The sequence below is a fragment of the Ammodytes marinus genome, assembly GCF_949987685.1.
Source record: "Ammodytes marinus genome assembly, chromosome: 19".
Classification (NCBI taxonomy): domain Eukaryota; kingdom Metazoa; phylum Chordata; class Actinopteri; order Uranoscopiformes; family Ammodytidae; genus Ammodytes; species Ammodytes marinus.
In genome coordinates, this window is record NC_137223.1 from 6,881,013 (window position 1) to 6,901,497 (window position 20,485).

Sequence of the window (20,485 nt, forward strand, 5' to 3'; positions counted from 1 at the left end):
ATCAAGCATTTTGCTTGCAATAGGCACATCTACAAATGATTGAACTTTGTTCTTAAAATGAGGATTGGTTGGATACAACCAAAGGATAAATACTGGGTTCCTAAACAACTTTGTTAGGATCAGAGACAAAGTTGTAATAATAAAATAAAAAAAACTCACAGCAGAAGTTATTATTCTCAATTTTTTGTAGATTAATAAAACATTAAAATGTAATTTAATCTGCTGACAATCACATGGGGTTTATTGAGTACTACTTATGAATGAAACCAAGAGAATGAAGAACAGCTCCAGATGCTGTTTTATTAAGGCGAAGATGAGACAAGAATATTAACAAGTATTAAAAAGACATGTTTTTATTGTTCATTCCTCACTAAAAGAAAATACCGTTATTTATACAGAGAATGACTCACATTCCTGAGAACATAGAACATGTTACATCTACAACAGTAGATGTAAATTGGGCATCCCAACCCGGAGTAGGATCACAGGATGGAAATGAAATGGTTGTTTTTGATAAACAACACTGGACAGGAAAGAGAGCATGTCAAACGTCTCCTCTTCCTGAGATACTGAGATGTTTAAACACACACACACACACACACACACACACACACACACGCACACACAACCATTGAGTTACAGGACTGGCGTGGATGACGGAAAACGACAAAATCAACTGAAGAAGGATTTAGGCTTTTCAGATGGCTGTGCATACGTCTATGAATTAATTGAGCTCTGAGAAATGAATGTCATAGTCTTTCAAATCCCTCCAGAAGACAAGACACAAACAAGAATTCTTCCCTCTTAGTCGATGCTAAACACTCTTAGGATTATATTTGTGTTGTCTTATGTGAACCAAGATGTGATGATATGGCAACCACGCCACAAAAACACTAGTAAAGATATTACGTCAAATTGTTCTCACTATAGACCTGAGAAGACAAATAAGAAAAACAGCTCCATCTAGCCAGACACTGGGCTCATTGCATCAAAACAGCAACTGCTTCTCAATCCTTTATACAGCTGAATATAAAGTTGAAAAGAAAAAAAACTATTTAGGCCTATAATAAGCATACTAAGGATGGGCATTTTTCCTTATTTTCTAAACGAAACTTAAAATAATATTCGACAAAGCCTAGTTAACAACTTCAAGAGCATCATAGGATTAGACTTGTTTATTCAAAGAGATTTGGAAGACAAATGACAGACTTGAGAGAAATGATCTTTTGGTTTTTAAAACCTTGAGGATAGGATAAAGTTAAGGGGATCGAATTATTATAAAAAATAAAGCAATGCTGTGGCAATAACAATACAATGCACAATTTATTTTCCACTAAAAATGAACAATAACAATATTAAGACGGATACTCTAAAATAACTTCATCTTCATATTCAAATAAGTAAAGATAAAAATGAAATTGAGAATGTTTGCTACTTGTGCTGATTTTACACTTGACAAATTATAAAGCTGCTTCACATTAATTGGACATGTCAGGTTTTTTTTCTCACAATTTCCAGGCATCAGTAGTACATAGAAAAGTATTTCTGTTCAAACAACTGATGTTGCAAATTAGAATAAATAGCATCCTTTGTATTCCCATAACACATGACAGTCAGGTATAAACCCCCTAGGATTTTATGTGTCTTATATTCAAGCCAACAGTCGCTTGTGTCCTGTCATAATCCTTGCCTGAGTTTATAAGACCTCCATGCGGACAGTTGGAGCCTGCAAACTCTACTTACTACCTCTGCATCAAATTGATTTCACTATTTCCACCTGCATCATTTTTCCTACAGTGTTTTTTTCTTCTGGCTACTGTTTCTTTTTCTGAATGGAGACAATGTTGAGGAACATATCGAGGGCTTTCACAATACAGCAAAAATGTTTCCCTTTGCACAAAATCAATAAAATTAGCAAACAGCTGAAATTTGGCACACAAAAAAACCCCCACAAAGATCTAATTTTTATCAAATATAAATGTATCATGCCCATCCCTAATACATAAAAGTTCACTAGAAACCAAATGTAATCTGATTTTAAAAGCTGTAGGTCTATTCATATACATAGACCTTTGAAATATAAACTAATCTTTGTAAATATAGCATTGTATATAAAATTAGAAAAGCATGTCAAACAAAAGAAATTAGCGGCTTTACAAGTAAATGTACAATATTGTACAGGACAGCCTCCAATCACGGTACGTGTCTGAGTGGAACATGCTGTTTTTCTTCAATAGGTAACCAAACAGGTATAATTAAGGTAAATATAAGAAAATAAAATATCAAATAAAAGTGGCTCAAATGTAAACTCAATGACCAATCTGGCTTGTTGTGACATATCTTTCAGTGGTCAAACTCTCATTATGGAGAGCAATTTTGCTTTAATGTTGTGTAATGACATCAGAAACAGAATCACACTTCGACAGCACAGTCAACAAAACACAGAGTCAAACAAACCAAATGTTTGCTGAGAAGGATGCAAATAATGGTCATGACATTTCAAGGTATTCATTCTGCAGAGCCAAACCAAACAAGAATGGAAGACAAATGGACGTCCCTGTATATTATATCTACTAAAAAAAGGGCACAGATTGTCAAAGGTCTGAGTATGTTGTATGCTCTCAGATGAAATTATAATCTATGCATTATCTGAAGTAATAGCCTCTCATTTATGACCACGAAGGAACAACTGTTCAGGGCAGCTACAGAGGGGTGGTTAGCTATTTGAAACGCATTCTCGTCCTCAAACCTAGCAAGGCCAAATCATCTCACAACACGCTGTCTCCTCCGGAACTGGCGCAGCTTCCCTTTTCCTTTTATACTCAAAGTCTGCCTGTGCAGCTTTACCATAGCAGTAGCTCTTAAATGCAGTACAACCAGCCACGTGAGAGTTTAAAACCAATTTGCACCAAGCTGAAAACCATGAGATCAAACACGGTAATAGTTCATTCCTCTCTCATTGGTGTTCAACTTAGCCTTGAGTCAAGTGTTAGTTATTTGCTTTTCTAATGATGTTTGACTGAACTCAAGAGAGCTATGGGATGGTTACTTTACTTTTGAATAGACCTTAACAGACCGATACTCAGGGCCAAGAAACTCTAAAATACTGTACCCACCCACAACAAAAAAACTGTTTTAAAAATAGAGAACCTCCGACATACATACCCTGACTTACTTCACCTTTAGCTTAGCTATTAATCATAATTTAGAAAATAAACATACATGTTAAAAAGGACAAATACACAGTTTTGGCACTACTCTACGAGGATTTCCTCAGTCTTTATAGCTTCCACAGGAGTGCCAGAGTTGGACAAGTCAGAGCCTTCATCTTTGGAGAACTCTTCAGGCTGGAGCAGCATCCCTGCGCCTGTGTTTTCCTGCAGCCCCACTAGTCCCCCTTGGGTGAAGCACAAGTGTTTGATCACCTCATTGGGACTGGAGAAGGTGGTTGCACAAATGTTGCACTTGTAAGGCTTTGACGAGCCCATGAACATGGCCTCCATCTGGCTGCTGTCGTCGCCCGCGGCGCAGAGCTCCATACTCTGTCGGTCCACCATGGTGTAGCTGTCAGCCCCCTGATTCAGACACACGTGCCGTGCGGCCTGGTTGGCCCGGCAGAAGCTCTTGCCGCAAGCGCTGCATTTGAAGGGCTTGCCCGTGTGGATATACATGTGTTCACGCCAGTGACTCTTCTGGATAAACTTGCGCCCGCAGGTGGAGCACTCGTACTTCCGCCGCTTCACCTCCCTATCCAAGTCAGCGCTCTCCAGGTTGTCTATGTCGGCGATGTCTGACGGAGGTGGCGTGTCTGCCTGGGAGTGCAAACCCCCCACCCCCCAACAGGAGGTAGACACCTCTGCTCGGGGGGAGTCCGAGTTGGTTCCTGAAACAGGCGTTTGCTCATTGTCACTGATTACCTCTACTGCTGTAGTGGAAGCCGAGGCCATTGCGCGTGCCTTGATTGCCTTAAGGATCCCTTCTACCTCTAGCATGCTATGCTCTGCAGTCAGCACAGGTGAGAGTGCATTGCTGGGTTCAGCTGGCATCTGGCGAAGAGTTTGGGTGTGTTGGAGGAGATGCTCTCTCAGCAAGCTTCTCTGGGTGAATCTGGTTCTGCACAGATGACAGGAGTAATGCTTCCTGAATGAGGAATTCCTCTTCATGATGCTTGGCTTCACGTTGAGGATGGTAGTGGCTGAGGAACCGTCTGCCACTAGCAAGTCCATAGGCTTGGTGCCGCTGGTTGAGGCCTCCACGTCTGGGTGAGAGGAGGAGGCCAGCTTGGACGCTAAGGAACTTGCGTATGAAACCGCGGCGGCCGATGTGGACGGATACTTGCCCTCTGAGCTGAGCTGCTCCATGTCAAACGGTGAGGAGAGCTGTCGTCGCGTAGACAGCCTGTCTGAAGGCCCAACCTGTTGGTCAGAGATCTGGATGCCGTATAGGGAGGTGGAGAGGCTTATGCTGTGCTCAGGGTGTGAATACACGGACTGGCTGGCCTCCTGCAGCAGGGGATAGGCGTGCAGGAATCTGACGCCCTGCTCCAACCGTGCAGGGTCTATCAGCTGGGGTGCAAGCTTGCCCGTGTACATCAGGTTGAGGAGGTAGCTGAAGATATCTGGCTGTATGTCGGCAGCCTTCAGACGCACACAGTCACTGAAACACAAACACATCACAGGTCACGAGTGATAGCGTTGATAGTATAACCTAAAGTTTACATTAAAAACCGCAGCACTGGTTTATACCATAAACCAGTGCTGCGGTCATATGACAACAGAGAGAAGCGATGGCTTACTATTTCTTTACTTTAAGAGGGTCATTGGTTTGGTACTGCTGTTGAAAACCAGCATGTCAATAAATCTGTCTGGGTTTGACTCCGACTACCTTTCTGCAAGTTATCCTCAACACTGCACATAATCAAGGAAGTACAGGCATCAAGTTCTTATCTTAATCACCCTGCTTAATCACCTTGTGATTTAAATCCAATCCAGTTTGTTGAACAAAGAAAGTTGTGGGTCATCATCATGCTAAAAATATTTAGATATACAGTCCCCTCCATAAGTATCGGAACAGTGAGGCCAATTCCTTTATTTTTGCTGTAGACTGGAAACATTTGGGTTTGACACCAAAATATGAATATGAGACAATAGATCAACATTTAAGCTTTCATTTCCAGGTATTTACATCTGGATCTGATACACAACTGAGAAGATAGCATTTTTTGTAAAGGAAAGGAACACCAAATTTTTAGGTGAGCAAAAGTATTGGAACAGATAGACTTAAAGTAAATTAAAGTGAACAAGACTTGCAAATCCTTCACTTGCAATAACTGCATCAAGCCTGTGACCCATTGACATAACAACTTTTGCATTCTTCTTTTGTGATGCTTTTCCAGGCCTTTACTGCAGCCTCATTCAGTTGTTGTTTGTTTTAGCAGGTAAAATGCATGCTCTATAGGGTTTAAGTCTGGAGATTGACTTGACCAGTCTAAAACTTTCCATTTCTTGCCCCTGATGAACTCCTTTGTGGTTTTTGCAGTTTTTTTAGGGTCATTACCTTGCTGCATGATGAAGGATCTTCCAATCAGTTTGGTTGCATCTTTCTTTAAATTGGCAGACAGAATCTTTCTGTAGACTTCTAAGTTAATTTAGTGTTGTTGTCAAGATGAACCTTTACCAAAGTGATGGAAAGGCTAAAGTTTGGAGAAAGAAAGGATCTGCTCATGACCCCAAGCATACAAGCTCATCTGTGAAACACGGTGAAGGCAATGTCATGGCTTGGGCTTGCATGGCTTCTTCTCGGATGGGCTCATTAATCTTCATTGATGATGTAACACATGATGGCAACAGCAAAATGAACTCAGAAGTTTACACAAACATTTTGTCTGACAATTTAAAGAAAGATGCAACCAAACTGATTGGAATATCCTTCATAATGCAGCAAGATAATGACCCAAAACACACTGCAAAAACAACAAAGGAGTTAATCAGGGTCAAGAAATGGAAGGTTTTAGACTGGTCGAGTCAATCTCCAGACTTAAACCCTATAGAGCAAGCATTTTACCTGCTAAAGAGGAGACTGAAGAGAGTAAACAAACAGCAACTGAATAAGGCTGCGGTGAAAGCCTGGAAAAGCATCAAAAAGGAGGATTCAAAAGTTTTGTGATGTCAAGGCTTGATGCAGTTGTTGCAAGTGAAGGCTTTGCAACAAAATATTAAGTCTTATTCTTAATTTTAATTTATTTTAAGTCTATCCGTTCCAAAACTTTTGCTCACCTACAAATGTGGTGTTCCTTTACAAATAATGCTATCTTCTCAGTTGTGTATCAGATCCAGATGTGAATACCTGGAAATTAAAGCTGAAATGTTGATCTATTGTCTCATATCCATATTTTGGTGTCAAACCCAAATGTTTCCAGTCTACAGCAAAAATAAAGGAATTGGCCTCACTGTTCCAATACTTATGGAGAGGGCTGTAGTCCAGTGCTCAACTACTGTACAGAGAAAAAAAGCCCTCCATTGTTAGATCACATGGGAACAAGTCATGTCATTTGGAAATTGTGCCTGTAGGTTGTGGCTGCAGAATTTGGTTTGATGAGACAATAAAAAAGCATCTTAACTTGGGATGGAACAAGTGTCCCATACCAATATCAATACTGTTTATTCCTGCTGTACCTGTCCTGGTGAATGAAGAGCATCCTGAAGTAGTTGGAGAAGGCAGCCAGGACAGCTTTGTGGGCTTTGAAGAAGACATCTCCTATAGCGACAGTGCAGTCGCACAGGAAGCCAAACTCCCTCTGTGCATTAAGCTGCTGCAGCAGGATAAGACCATGGTTGGCCAACTCCATTCTTCAACCTGCACAAAGACACACACAGGCAGCAATGAGTTTCCTGTCTACAAGCAGCCCACAGTTTATTGTGACCACAAAGAGTCAGCCTGACAGTGGTGATCTAACGACCTTGTAAAGGCTAAAGCTGAACACAACAGTGCAGAATCATTTTGTAACGCAGAAGACAATTTGTTTGGAACAGGGAAATAACCGAAATGATACAGCTTGGCAAAAAAAGAAAGAAAATTGTAGTACAAGTATTTGGACATGTTTTTTTTGCAAATAATGTTATCAGTTATTTGTGAATTCAACTTTCTTCCAGGACATCAGAAAATATTCTTGTTGGGGGGCGCCCTTAGCTCAGTTGGTAGACCCGGGTTCGATTCCCGCCCGCGGTCGTACTCTGCATGTCATTCCCCTCTCTGCCCCATTTCACCTCTGTCTCTTCACACTGTCAAATAAAGCATGAAAAATGCCAAAACGTATCTTTAAAAAAAATATATATATATATATATATATATATATATATATATATATATATATATATATATATATATATATATTCTTGTTCTGAATAAACCATGAACATTAGGTTTTTTTCAATCAAATGGCAACCATGGTGTTGTTCTAGTCCGTCTGTGTACACAACAAGAAAATGCCCCTATAAACCTTGTTTGACAATTTAAAAGAGTACCATTATCTCATAATCTCTTTGGTCAATGCCTGGGGATGGTGCTATGTTTAGGACTTAACATGCAATTTTTTTTTTTTGTTTTAAGATATTTTTTGGGCATTTTTGTTATGCTTTATTGACAGTGCAACGGTGGAATGGGGCAGAGAAAGGAGTGACATGCAGAGAACGACCACGGGTGGGAATCGAACACGGGTCTGCTGCTGGGCCCGGCCCGGGGAGGGACGCCCTACCAACTGAGCTAAGGGCGCCCCGACATGCGCATTCTTATTACCAAATACTCACAGTAGAGTGCCAAACACTTAGCTTATTTAAATCTATTCTCATTCATATTCATCTCTAATGTGTCATTTAATAATGATCCACTCTGATCCATCAGTTTCTTATAAAATTGGGCTTCTTAGGGTTCTGGCAGACGCATATCGGTGAAAGACCCTGACAAAAAGAAGTTAATAAAGAGTATTGTGGAGCTTATTTTATCCCGAGATCTTGTACTTGCTGAAAAAAAGACTTGAAGGAAACATCCTTTTATGATTTGGTTATGATGATGAAGCCCAAGCAGTCCCAAGAGCTACATTAAGGTTCTTCTGACCAATGGGGAGGGGTGTTGTTGACCTCGGAGGTCACTGGAGAACTACAAGGACTCCAGGCCATCACATGACCAGAGTTATGGGTGTCGACAAACATTCCTGAAGCAGAACTGGTTCTACCCCCTTGCAGTGGAGAATGGAAACAGCCTATGGGCAGGATGAATCTCCTCTCTCCCAAAACTTCCCCCTCACCACATAGCCTGAAAAACACCGGGAAGGCTACTGTACAACAGAAGGAAGATAGCTCCGCGTCAGCCAATTTACTGTTTTAATGAATCCAATTTAATCTGAAAAGTATAACTACATATCTCCTGCCGGTTACAAAAGCACTGAAAAGGCCCTCTACACATATGTATTTAATCAGAGAGGTCATAGTGCAAAGATGCTGGCCATGCAGCACTCCAGGAAAAGGATTGGTTTCCTTATCTTGTGCAAGGAGGAGGGCCCAGCAACAGCAACCACTAAAGATGTAAAATACCAGTCGACCATGTTGTAACACATTACTTCAATATAGGCCTACATCCAGTTGGGAGTGTATTTGGCCTGATTAGCTACAAATAATGCAGTCCAACACAACAGTCTTGCAATTAATCCTACCTTCAAAACAGTTATTGTTTTTTTAATTAAACTATTTAATTTGTATTGATTCAACTTAATGTTATTTTCATTTTTGAGGCTGCAGTTTGGTGGGATTTGCATTGCCCCAGGAAGTAGTGAAACTCCAGAAAACATGGGTAGGCTATGGTTTGCCCTCAAGTCAGTCGCTGAGCCCCCACGCCTTATCACACAGATATTTTTAGATGTCTCAACTATTATGAATAGGTAGGCCTATGCTACGATAGTGTGACACTACTATTGATCACACAGAGCTATTGGTTTCAATTCAAGCTGAATTCACATGATCCAACAAAGATAGCCACGGTACAATGTGTTGATCAATACAAAGTTGTTTGCAACAATAAAAGCACCGCCCCTGAAGAGAGGTAGACACGTGGAATAGTTACTTCCGTAGTGAGATTTTCTGTTATTCTGAAAATACATCGTTAAATTCACATGTGAGGAGACGCTGCGGGAATGAAACAGCTCAATAATGCAGATATACCAAAACAGCTGAGGTACATAAAGAATTATAACAGGAAGGAAGCGTAGAAAATAGCGCGCCCAGACTGATTCCTGCCTCTGCCTCGGGTCTCTCTCGGTTACAAGCGCGAGAAAACGGACATGCATGCAGGCACACAAGTGCGCGCGCGCACGCACATACAACACACACACGCAGTGAAAGAGAGCGAGAGACGCAAGGGGGATGGGGTTGGTCACGAATGCGTTTCTTTTAACTTCCCCGTGACAATTACAGACAGCGAAAGCGCAAACAAGTAGCCAAATAACGTAACACTACCAGTAATCGAAATAATGAGCGTGCAGCTAAAAACATTCGTACCTGCTCTCCGCTAAAATCCGTGGATTTAGCCGTGTCGCCGCTGTTTGTTTGTTACCGGGGACTTGTCCGTCCTCTCTGGCCAGCAGCAGCTTGTACTGTTCCTCCAAACGCTGCATTCGTTGGCGGCGGAGAGGGTCGTCCGTCGTTGTTTTCCGGTTAGGGGTTTTACGTTACAATCACATGACTGCTGTGGGTAAAAACAGCCGTTGTGAAGACAAAAAATCCGTTGAGCAAGGGGGCGGTTGAGTTAACGTAAATTCCCCGCACTGTTTAACCGCCGTGAGATCAACCCCTGCGAGCGAACCTTTCTTTTTCTTTTTTTTTGCTGACAGCCGGTGAGTTCAAACACAAACAGCTAACAGCGACGTTGACTCACCGTGTAGCTGTTATAACCGCTATGTCGCTGCCATTAACGATTCGTTAAACATGAAACAGTGCAGTGCAAATGCTGTAGGCTACGTGTTGTCCTGGCTTGTCCTTCACCCTCTATATCAATGAAATAGTAGGCTATGCTTTACCAACAGTGGTTTCTCATTTGCATTTTCGGTTGTGACCACGTTTTTACCATATTCAATGGTTGTATAGGCTAAAATAGGGCATTTAAACTACGTTTAAAACATTTTGTAAGTAGGCTATCAAACCAATTCTTAGACTATAGCCTATGCTTCAATAGAATGATGACCTCTTAGACTATAATAGGCTATATTAACCTAGGTTAAAGGTGCCCTATAATGTAGTCTAATGTTGGGTGTATCAGAGAAGTGAACATTTTTAAACTATATTCCCATAAGTAAAAAAAACTTTCCTCAGGAATATTGTGTGCGTCTGAAGGCTGCCCACATAAAGCCAGATATCTTCTAGCCTATACGCTACATAGTGGACTTTTAATATAGCCTAGGCTTATTCATTGCTTAGAAATAACTAGGCTTATAGGCCTACTTTAGCTGGGCTACTGTAGGCTATTTTAAAGTGACTTCCCATCATGAACACTATAGGCTACATTAATAGACACAAGCATTATCTGATACAAGGATATAAAACTATTAGGCAAACTGCAAAATATGAGGTCACCAAAAACACTTAAAAATATAGCTACAATTAGCCACTTTTGCTATCTTAAATCTTTGGAAATTTTTTGAATAAAGGCCAAAAACTGAAAGTTCCTCGGTGCACCTATAATATCTCATTAAATTAATAATTGAGATGGATAAATTACCACTTTTTCTATTTTGAATGTTGGTTCGTACCCTTTTAATTTATTAGGCTATATAGTGAACCTACATGTTTCCTTCAGTATAGGCTACCCATTAATTTGACAACTTCAGTAGCATACACATACTCTCATTTTACTATATGAGACAAGATAGGCTATTGAATACAGGTTTCAACATGTGTTTAACTACCATATAATTTTGGTCTCTGGTAAATAATGGCTTGTAGCTTGTACGTGTCACTGTAATTACACTATTATTATGTTTTGATGTCACATTATCTGCTGTTATCGCAGTTTACTTTTTTTTAATTTGTGAAGTTACACCCATTTCCAAGCACATGTGAAAGAGTGCAAATATTGTCTTGTGGATCTATAAAGTGATGCCAGTATCTTCAAAACAACAAACAAAAAGTTTTCGGACTGGTTGCCTTTGCCTGAAAGGAGTAATTATCCCTGTTTGTTCTACACCCTTAATGAGGTCTAACGTTACAGCTGTTACTTTGGGATCTCAACAACGGGTTGCCTCGTAAAAAAAAAGATGGGGGAAATAGCCTATAAATCAACTCAAATGTCTGAAAAACCTATTTTTGAATAGAGAGCTGTGGGCTGGGACACAGTTGAGGTAGATTTCAACCAAACCACACATTTCATGTCTAGAGGCACAGGAAGTGTAGGAGGACCTTTTCACAAATGCACTTTGGAGTCACACACGTCAATACTTTTTCATTGGAAGTTGTCATCACAGAGTTGGGTTGATGTGTTGTCCCAGGGTAAACAACCAGACCTGTCATGGCAGCGTTGCACTTCAGCCTTATGGACAGTGAGTGCAAAGAAGGACTAAGCAAGTTGTAGCTCCCTGAAAAAGCTTGCTGAGTAGGCAGAGAAAGGGTGAGAGGGAGAGTCGGTCTGTAAAATGAGACGTGGACAGGAGCCATGGGAGGCGACAGAAATGTCTATCAAGTAGGGCCTGGGGAGCTTAAAGTTTCTTTCTCGTCAACAAACAACTAACCTAGATCAGATTCTGTCCACGCTTTTACTAAAATACTGAACATTTAGACCTGAGGGTTTGGGACATGCTTCACAAACAAACAAAGATTGGGACAACTGGTTGAGCAGAAGAAGATTGTAAGTAAAGAAGAACAAAAGCACGTTTACTTTGCTTAAAGACCCACATCAAGGGTTTAATTAAAGAAGTGGATAAACTCTTTATTCATCATTAAAATCAATAGGCTACATTCTGATCAATATATTTTAATGATAAGGCTCAATGGGGGAAATAATGTATTCCTTCCTGCTTCCCTCTTTTTGTATCCTTTCTTATGACCTCCCAATATTATTTTCTTCTCTGGACAGTTTATTCAAAAGAGACACAGACTGGACTTTCACATGACTCCCCTGCCACTGGTTTACACCAAATTGATTTTTCCTGCAATAATGCATTTCCATAACAGCATAGTCTGCATGAAATTGCTTAAAGCATGGAAAGGTCCTTTGAGATTTGTGTTTGATTGGTCAAATCCTGACGTCAGTGTGCACCTTCAAGCAACGTAACACACAACATATTCAGACTTTTTAAAATGATGTAGCCTACTTTGTGAGCCTGTTGCATGAGACGACTGCGTGGTGAGCAGAAACACCTGTTTAAACAGGGCCTTTAACGTAACCCCCCCCTCCTTGTCAAGCCCTGTTTTGAAACCGGAGTGGTGAGTCATTCGTCTCTCGGTTTAGAAAAACAGATCCGGCCAGGCTGAGGCCCGGTGGGGGGATGGGAGGCCAGCGGTGATGAACACCGGAGGTGGACGCAGCTGGACTCCCACTCCCAAGGACCCCACATCCTGACAACGGCCCACCGTGTTCCCATAGTGACCAGGGGCTGCTCTGAGAGAGGGAAAAAAATACAGCCACAATGGAATGATATGCGTAGTTTTTCAGGTTAATCATGGTGGGTGCAACCAATCAATTGGTCATGTTCTTCAAAATGGTTGGGTCCTGGTTCCCAGCCCAAAGTGGACCGTAAACTTCATGTGATTATGCTACATTGCTGCGATTCGCAAACATGCAAATTGAAAAGAGTGGAACCTGAGGTGGTTCAACTTGACCAACTATTTTAGAAATGTTTTCAGGATATGACTGGAAATACAAAAACATTATTCTCTATGCCTAAATGCTCTCTTTGTCTGCATGTTTCTCTTTACGTGAGACATGATCAAACCTGGTAGGCTATAGCCTATGTTTATATAGCCTACGATCCTAAAAAAAACTATGTAGGCCTTTAGGTCTACCTCATTAGGCTACTAGACCTTTGGTTTATAGGACTTGCTCTCAGGACTAGATTAAATAAGGCTACATGTTCCTCAACCGATCTCAACTTCAAATGTTTCTACTACCCGGGCCGGACTCAATCAAGGCTTACAATGTAGGCTACTTTCAAAATGATTTCTTTGATGTGACATTTGAATAACCTTTTTATGAATCGTTTAATGTTTAATTCATGAATTGTTTAACAACTATTGATGTTCATGTTATTATTAGGCTGCCTCAGCTATTTCTGTTTGCTTTGTTTATTTTGTTTTAGGCTAGGCTAAAATGAAAAATATATTTTTCCAAAATAGACTTGCTAGATTCTGTAAAAAGCAGAGAAGACAACTTACTCACATGTATCTAGTACTAAATGTGTATAGAAAATAAAATAGGTAAGCTACGGAAATGCATATTCAAGTATTTGACCAAACATGTAGGCCTAGCTGCTGTTGGTTATGGAAATGCATTATTGCAGGAAAAATCTATTTGGTGTAAATGGTGGTGTGAATTTACCACAAGGTGCACACTTCACTGCAGGCTACATCCATATTCATTTATAAGCCTATTAATATTTAATCATGGTCTCCAGCTGGGACTTACTGGAGCAATGGTTTCTTCTTCTCATCCCTCCTTTTCCCGCGAAAAAGCCTCGGGGGTTCGAATTCTGCTTATTTTCTGATTGGACAGTCAATGTCTCCATGACAACCGTTGCTCTGGACGACAAAAGGATGCTCCAGGTGCTGCCTCAGTTAACAGATTGCAGTGCGCAATGCAGCAGCGCGCAAACCACTCGCTTATTCGACTCCTTTTAGTGTTTACGACTTGAAGGTGGTCTCTGGTGCAGAAATAGAGTCGCTTATTAAAACAAGGGATGTAGATTCTTTTCGAATGTATTCGCAGCAGTAACACGACACAACTTGCCAACATCGTAGTTGGCCACTAGATGGTGCCATCGTAATAATGTTCCTGGAAGTTTGTATCAATAAAGTTTAAATTTGTATCGTCTTCCTGCTGCAAACATGATGGCGACTGTTCAAATGGTGCACGGAGTTCCTCCTTCACTGTCTGCCAAAGTGGTTGGGTAAGTTGACAGCTGATTTAACGAATTGGTCCCATGTTCATGTATGTAGGCCTATGACTACACAACTTTATTTAAACGGCTGCATACCTTTAGGAATGTCTTGTTCAATCAAGCGGCAGCTTTAGCTTATTGCTAACAGAAACTCATTGAATTTTATCGTAACTGAGTGTACACATGCAGTCATACATGTGACATATGACACTGACGAGGACGCAGGTAACTCAAAAAACATCTGTTGACAGTTATACTAACAAGTAGCATGTTTTGCAGTCGAAATGTTTGCAAAGTTAAAGCTAACTTAACATTTGTAAATTAGCTAGCTAGCACACTAGTGCATACACCTGCTGCAGCATCAATATTATAGGTGAAGATTGTTATTTTGACAAATGTCATGCACACAAGAAACAGGCATACTGCTGCAATCTTTTGCAATTAAATCCTTGAACATTGCAACATAAACATTTTTTTTTCAAAGAACAGTCGGATGAAGATTGAATCAGAGACCTAAATACACACAAAATAGTGCAAAGACATAATGCAAGTAAAATGGTATACATAGACTGTAAAATATAATCAAACATAATGGGATAGAATACTGTCACGTGGAATACATTCACAGAATATGTACATATGTAAATTATAAGTTGGAAGCTGTTAATCATATTTAGATGTTAACTGTTGTAAAGTGACGAGGATTGATCTTTAGAGCTCAGCTGTCTAATATTTGTCAGTGTTACGTCAAATGCACCTTGATATCAATGCTGGTAGATGGAGTATATATTATTAGCTTTTCTTATTTCTCTCATTTGTGAAATAGTTTGAACATCTTTTATTTTGTACTTTCCATTTTTTTAGTATTTTTGAAATAAATGTGTTCAATTCCATTTCTCTGCAGGTCGTTTGCTTATTTAACTGTGAGAGACAGACTGCCCACCATCCTGACTAAAGTCATAGACACCATACATCGCAACAAAAACAAGTTTTTTGAAGAGTATGGAGAGGTAAGAATAAGAATTTACTTTGATCATCTGAATTTTAAGTTATTTCCCCCTAAAGAACATCTGGAATTATTAGGAGGCCCATTTAAAAAAACTAACTTGTGTTTCCTATGTATTTTCCTACAGGAAGGAATCCAGGCAGAGAAGCAAACAATACATCTGCTGTCTAAGATGAGGAATGAGCTGCAGACTGATAAGCCTGTCCTGGAACTGACAGATGCTTTGGAAGACGTACAGAACTGGAACCAGTACCTGGAGAGACAACAGAGACAGGAGGGGGACCAGGAGGATGCCGTCAGCTGGTTCAAGTCTCCATGGCTTTATGTGGAGTGCTACATGTATCGAAGGATTCACGAGGCCCTCTGGCTCAAGTGAGAAGCAAATGTCTTTCTGTGCAATATATCACTATGTTGGCTTAGATAGGATGAATCTTAATAGACGTTTTTTTTTAATGCGATGTTAAGTCACATTGGACTGCAAAGCATTGGTAATGTAAGCGGCCCGTTTGTTCAGAAATCATTCTTGGTTAAATCTAACATAGCAGTTGCTTTAAATTGTTACTTGAGATAACAAAATGTGATTTTTTTTCTTAGTAATTAAATAGGTGTTTAGGATATTGCATCTTTTTAGAATTAAAACATGTTTATTTAATTGAAAAAGACAATTAATGGAGCGGACCATCCCTAGTAGAAGTATATAAAGCTTTTATTTTGTTATACATTTTTCAATTACTAGTCCTCCTCCAACCTTGATTTTATCTCTGCTTTTATTTCAGTCCTCCCATCAGCGACTATGATGTCTTTAATGAACAAAAGACCCAGAGCTTTTTTGAGTCTCAGCAGGCTGTGATGGCCTTATGTACACATTTGGAGGACATCAAAAAGAACATGGAGGATTTCTCTAAGAATCAGCTGTTGGAGCATTTTAACAAACTGCTAAAGGTCAGTATCTTCTATACAAGCCAAAGATGTGACAATAGAAGGAGGGAGGTTAAAAGCGGCACTCATCAATACTAAGATCACACAATGATATGTATGATGATGTATGATTCTGCAGCTCCCTACAGCTAAAGGAGCATTTTAGCGTCTTCAAGGGCAGCGTTTTGTTTAAGTGCCTGAAACATGAATGATTTTGTTAACCACCATTCGGGCCCCTAGAAGTCGATAAACGATGTAACAAATGAATCATGTTCAGCCTGATGAGCATGGTAATAAGGTTCAGGTTTAACTTCTCTTTATTTGACACTTCATAGGTTTCTCTATGGGGGAACAAGTGTGATCTGTCCATCTCTGCTGGCCAAGAAAACTCCCAGAAGACCAGTGCGATAGAATCCCTGGACAGCTTAGAGCCCTTCATCTTGGTGGATGACTCCAACATGGTTTGGTCGACTATTATTTCTGCCCAGACGGCAGGACAGCCAGGGGGAACCACTGCAGGCAGAGTGGACATTGTTCTAGACAATGCTGGTTTTGAGTTAGTCACAGACTTGGTCTTAGCCGATTTCCTGGTCTCCTCCGGCCTTGCCCGTGAGGTCCACTTTCACGGCAAATCCATCCCGTGGTTTGTCTCCGATGTCACCGTTAACGATTTTCAGTGGACCATTAAGCAGGCTATGGCATCTAATCACAAGGGGATGTCCAAAAGTGGTGTCCAGTGGCAGAGCTACCTGAAGGCGGGCTTGTGGTCCTATCATGACCATCCTTTCTGGACTCAGCCCCATGAGTTCTGTGACATGGCAGCTGATGCTCCTGACCTGTACGCCACCCTGCAGGAGGCAGACCTAGTGCTATTTAAAGGCGATCTCAACTACAGGAAGCTGACAGGGGACAGAGACTGGGATCACACAGTGGGCTTTGATACTGCGCTACGAGGCTTTGGGCCTGCGCCACTGTCTAGCTTGAGGACTCTTAAGGCCAACATTCAGGTCGGCCTACAGCCGGGCCAAGGGGAGAAGCTCACCTCCCAAGATCCAGACTGGATGACAAGCGGCAAGTACGCTGTTGTGCAATTCTACAGCCCAACAGCAGGACAGTGAAGACTGAGCTCAGGATCTCACCGAGAGGAACATTATAGTAAGAAGTACCATAAGCAGGAGATACCTTTTTAAGCCATTAGACCAATAAGGTACATAAGTGTTACATTGTCCTTTTTCCTCATTGTCACTTCGCACTTCATCATGTATGATACAGAATTGCACAGTAAGAGAAATATTTACTAATTATTTTGCAATATATTTGTACTGTCTAATATTTAACTTGTTAGCATCAAAAGATTATCTACAGTGACAAATCAATCCTTGGAGGTAACAAATCAAGTTTGCATTTGATTGAAAATAGCTTATGTGTTGTGCAAAATGTACTGTATTAAAGGTTCAGTGGAATGGTCAGTTTAGCTAACTTCCTGTCACTGACTGCAGTTAGCGGTCCCCTCCCTCGTCCCCACATCACCACATTAATGCACTGCGGTCTTCAAACAGCGAGTTATCTAGCATCATCTCAAATAAGTAAGTGTGATAAAAACCATCAAAACAGACATTGGGAAGGATTTTTACCTGCGCCGCCATTGTAGGCACATAAACATTCACCAATCAGTTGCTCTGCGCGTGCACCGGCAGTGAGACGGGTGCCGGTTTGTAGCGTTCTCTCTTGTGATTGGATATCAGTTTCGGGATCCCCGAAAAGTTTATTTGCCGATTACATGCAGAGCGGGTGACAGACATCGGGTTAATGAAACGCGCACACTATGTAAGTGATCACTGTATGAATAAAGAGCGATTTAACACTTATATTAACATAAATAAACCGCTTACTTCACCTTTTTAAGTCAAACTGTTTACAGGTAAATGTAGATGCTGTTCAGTTACTGGTTAAGAATTGGGCTAAATAAATCTCCATACTAGAGCAGAAATACTTTTTGTTTTTGCATGCAGTTGAGAAGAGGGATGATAAATGTTATAAGTAGTTATTTTTATTTGAAATCAGCCCAGCTCAGGTTGTACTGCTGCTGCACTCGGTGTCATTGATATGCATGCAGACAAACATTTAAATCCAACCAAGGCATAACATTGCATCCTTTGAGAACTGTTTTGCTCACTTTGAAAGACGGTAGACTGTTATTCGGGATGTGTAACTAATGTTGAAGACGTGTGCTTGTTAAGTTTAAAATGGCAACCCAGACCTGTGTCTTGATTAGATAAAGGTGATGTCTCTGTGCACCCTGTTGTGTCATCTAAATCCTCATTGTCGGTGTAGCACAGAGGTGATTTAAACTGGATTCCTCTCTGTGTTGCTGGGGTGAAACGATCACATTTCCATGAATGGGTTTGATTTAATAAAGAAGTGCATTGACTGTTCTTCTTTACATGCTGTCGTACTTCACCAGCACAAGAAATTAAAGATGTGTCTTACATGTGTAAGACACATCTCTATACATGTGTATTCTAACAACTTTCTTTTGCGGTATTATTTTGATCCAGCCATTGGCATTTTTATCATTTGTGTGAATACAGTATTGTAAACCAATTCACCTAAAATTGTGAGCAAATTTAACTGGATACTCAAAATGAGATATTATTAAACAGTCAGCTGTCATTACCTGTTGACATTCATATACTCGGGGTCAGGTAGGACACAGGAAAAAAATCTGCGCCACAATTCTGCAATGAACTGGGAAAATGAAGTCAATTACTGCAACACACAGCCTATCTCAAGCCATTTAGGTGATTTGGCTGTTTCATTTCTCACCCCTTATTCTCCTGTTCTCTAAAGTAACAGTGTCTTTGCTCTTTTCCAGGGGGAATGCAAAAACATATATATCATTATCAGGGCTACTTGTTTTCCTCTTGACCTGACATGTCCTGAAAATTGGGCTGTTTACTCACGAAAGATGTTGCACAGAGGAGGGCAAATGCAGCCTCTCTGCCAAATGTGCAGGTGGGGGAAATGTATAATAGATTGTGATTACCTTTATCCTCGTGATTTTTTTTTTGCATAGGTGACAATGTGTGGATCATATGACAGCATTGCGTGCAAAATAGGATTTCTGGTTATTCAATCTCCAAATTATTTGCTGATTTTTACCACCCTTTTTTCGTAATTGAACATTTAGAATTTTCTTGCCTTTATGTGCACTAAATATTCGACAATGATTTCAACAATAAAATCCTGCTGGAATATGTTATATAAATTATTTTGCAATTGCCATGACAGTTTTGATATAGTCCCCACATCTATAGTTTTCAACTCTTTTCAGAAGTGTTTTACGGTTCAGGAAACATGCAAGGACTGGAACGGATCCCTGACCATCACACAACTGTGTTCTGTAAACACAAATGTTGATTCTCTTCAATCTTTTTTTGTATAAATAAAACTCTGCCCCTTTGCTTTGATAGGTGTTCCATTTCATTTGTGACTTGACCTGATACAGTAATGATTAACTGCTCCACATTTTGGTCCTTTTAATATATTTCACCTTCCTCTTAATGAATGAAGCTTTAGTTTTGAGTTGCTGTCTATTTTCTTTGTAATGAATATCAAAACACAAGACTCAGTTAAATGTGATTGAATAAAACATCAATTCCTTTCATGTGGAGTTTATTGCGTAATTATTGGCTGTTGGAATGAGATTTGACCTCCTGCTTTGTTTGCTGTGTTATGGTGACCTGGCACTTAAACCCACAGTGATTATCGATTTGTCTGCGTCTTCAATTCATTTAACCCTTTTTTTATTTATTTTTACCTTCCCACTGTTCCCGTGTGCCCAACTAGATGTTGGAGAGCCTGGAGAGATGACAGAGGCGAGCAGAGAGTGAGAGGAAGACAGAAGAATCGAACTAGTCGCAGTGTTGCTCGGCAGATTGTGAGGATGATGCATGTGTAAGAGGTGAGTGGGCTGTCCTGGTCATTTTTGTCTTTTTTCTTTGAAACTCCTGTTGCTGAAAACAACCACCTTAATGTTTATCATTTCCACTTTGATTTGATTTATGGCAGAGTCTCAGGTGTATTCAATAATCTGGCTACAAATAGAGCGATCATGCGTCACGCTGTGTTACAGTGTGCAGAGCATCTGCTAAATGGAAGGGCTAACTGCTAGTCTATAGTTCTTTCTCTCTGGATACCAACCGCAATAATGAAAGATGTTCAGTGTAAGTAAAAGATAAAGTGGAAAGACATTTATTTTTATAGTTGTGAGAGGACTGGAAGTTCTCTGGGGAATCACTCTTCCTCGGTCTATCCTCCTCATTCTGTATCCTAGGAGATTTCCCTGTCTCATACACATTAGTGGAGATGTATTAGAGGAAAAGAGGGAAGGCTCTTCGTACAAAAAAAAAACCCTTAAGGATGTT

At 40.4% G+C, this 20,485-nt stretch overlaps 2 protein-coding genes across 2 annotated transcripts; one reads left to right on the plus strand and one right to left on the minus strand.

The window, feature by feature from the left end:
• Positions 1-272: 272 nt before the first annotated feature.
• On the minus strand, positions 273-9,674 carry zbtb2b (zinc finger and BTB domain containing 2b). The gene is made up of 3 exons (XM_080048186.1): positions 9,549-9,674; positions 6,675-6,855; positions 273-4,656 (listed from the first exon to the last, which is right to left on the minus strand). The coding sequence occupies exons 2-3, from the start codon at positions 6,845-6,847 to the stop codon at positions 3,255-3,257; spliced, it is 1,575 nt and encodes a 524-aa protein (XP_079904312.1). The 5' UTR covers positions 6,848-6,855; positions 9,549-9,674; the 3' UTR covers positions 273-3,254.
• Positions 9,675-14,081: 4,407 nt separating this feature from the next.
• On the plus strand, positions 14,082-19,551 carry armt1 (acidic residue methyltransferase 1; the record flags this gene model as incomplete). The annotated part of the gene is made up of 5 exons (XM_080048267.1): positions 14,082-14,143; positions 15,039-15,144; positions 15,268-15,512; positions 15,917-16,082; positions 16,394-19,551. The coding sequence occupies 5 exons, from the start codon at positions 14,082-14,084 to the stop codon at positions 17,174-17,176; spliced, it is 1,362 nt and encodes a 453-aa protein (XP_079904393.1). The 3' UTR covers positions 17,177-19,551.
• Positions 19,552-20,485: the final 934 nt, after the last annotated feature.

Excerpts from the sequence above, each read along its gene's own strand:
- zbtb2b (XM_080048186.1), bottom strand. The coding sequence starts at position 6,847 with ATGGAGTTGGCCAACCATGGTCTTATCCTGCTGCAGCAGCTTAATGCA. Across the intron at positions 4,657-6,674 it reads CTCTTCATTCACCAGGACAG|TGACTGTGTGCGTCTGAAGG; the intron begins GTACAGCAGGAA and ends TTTGTGTTTCAG.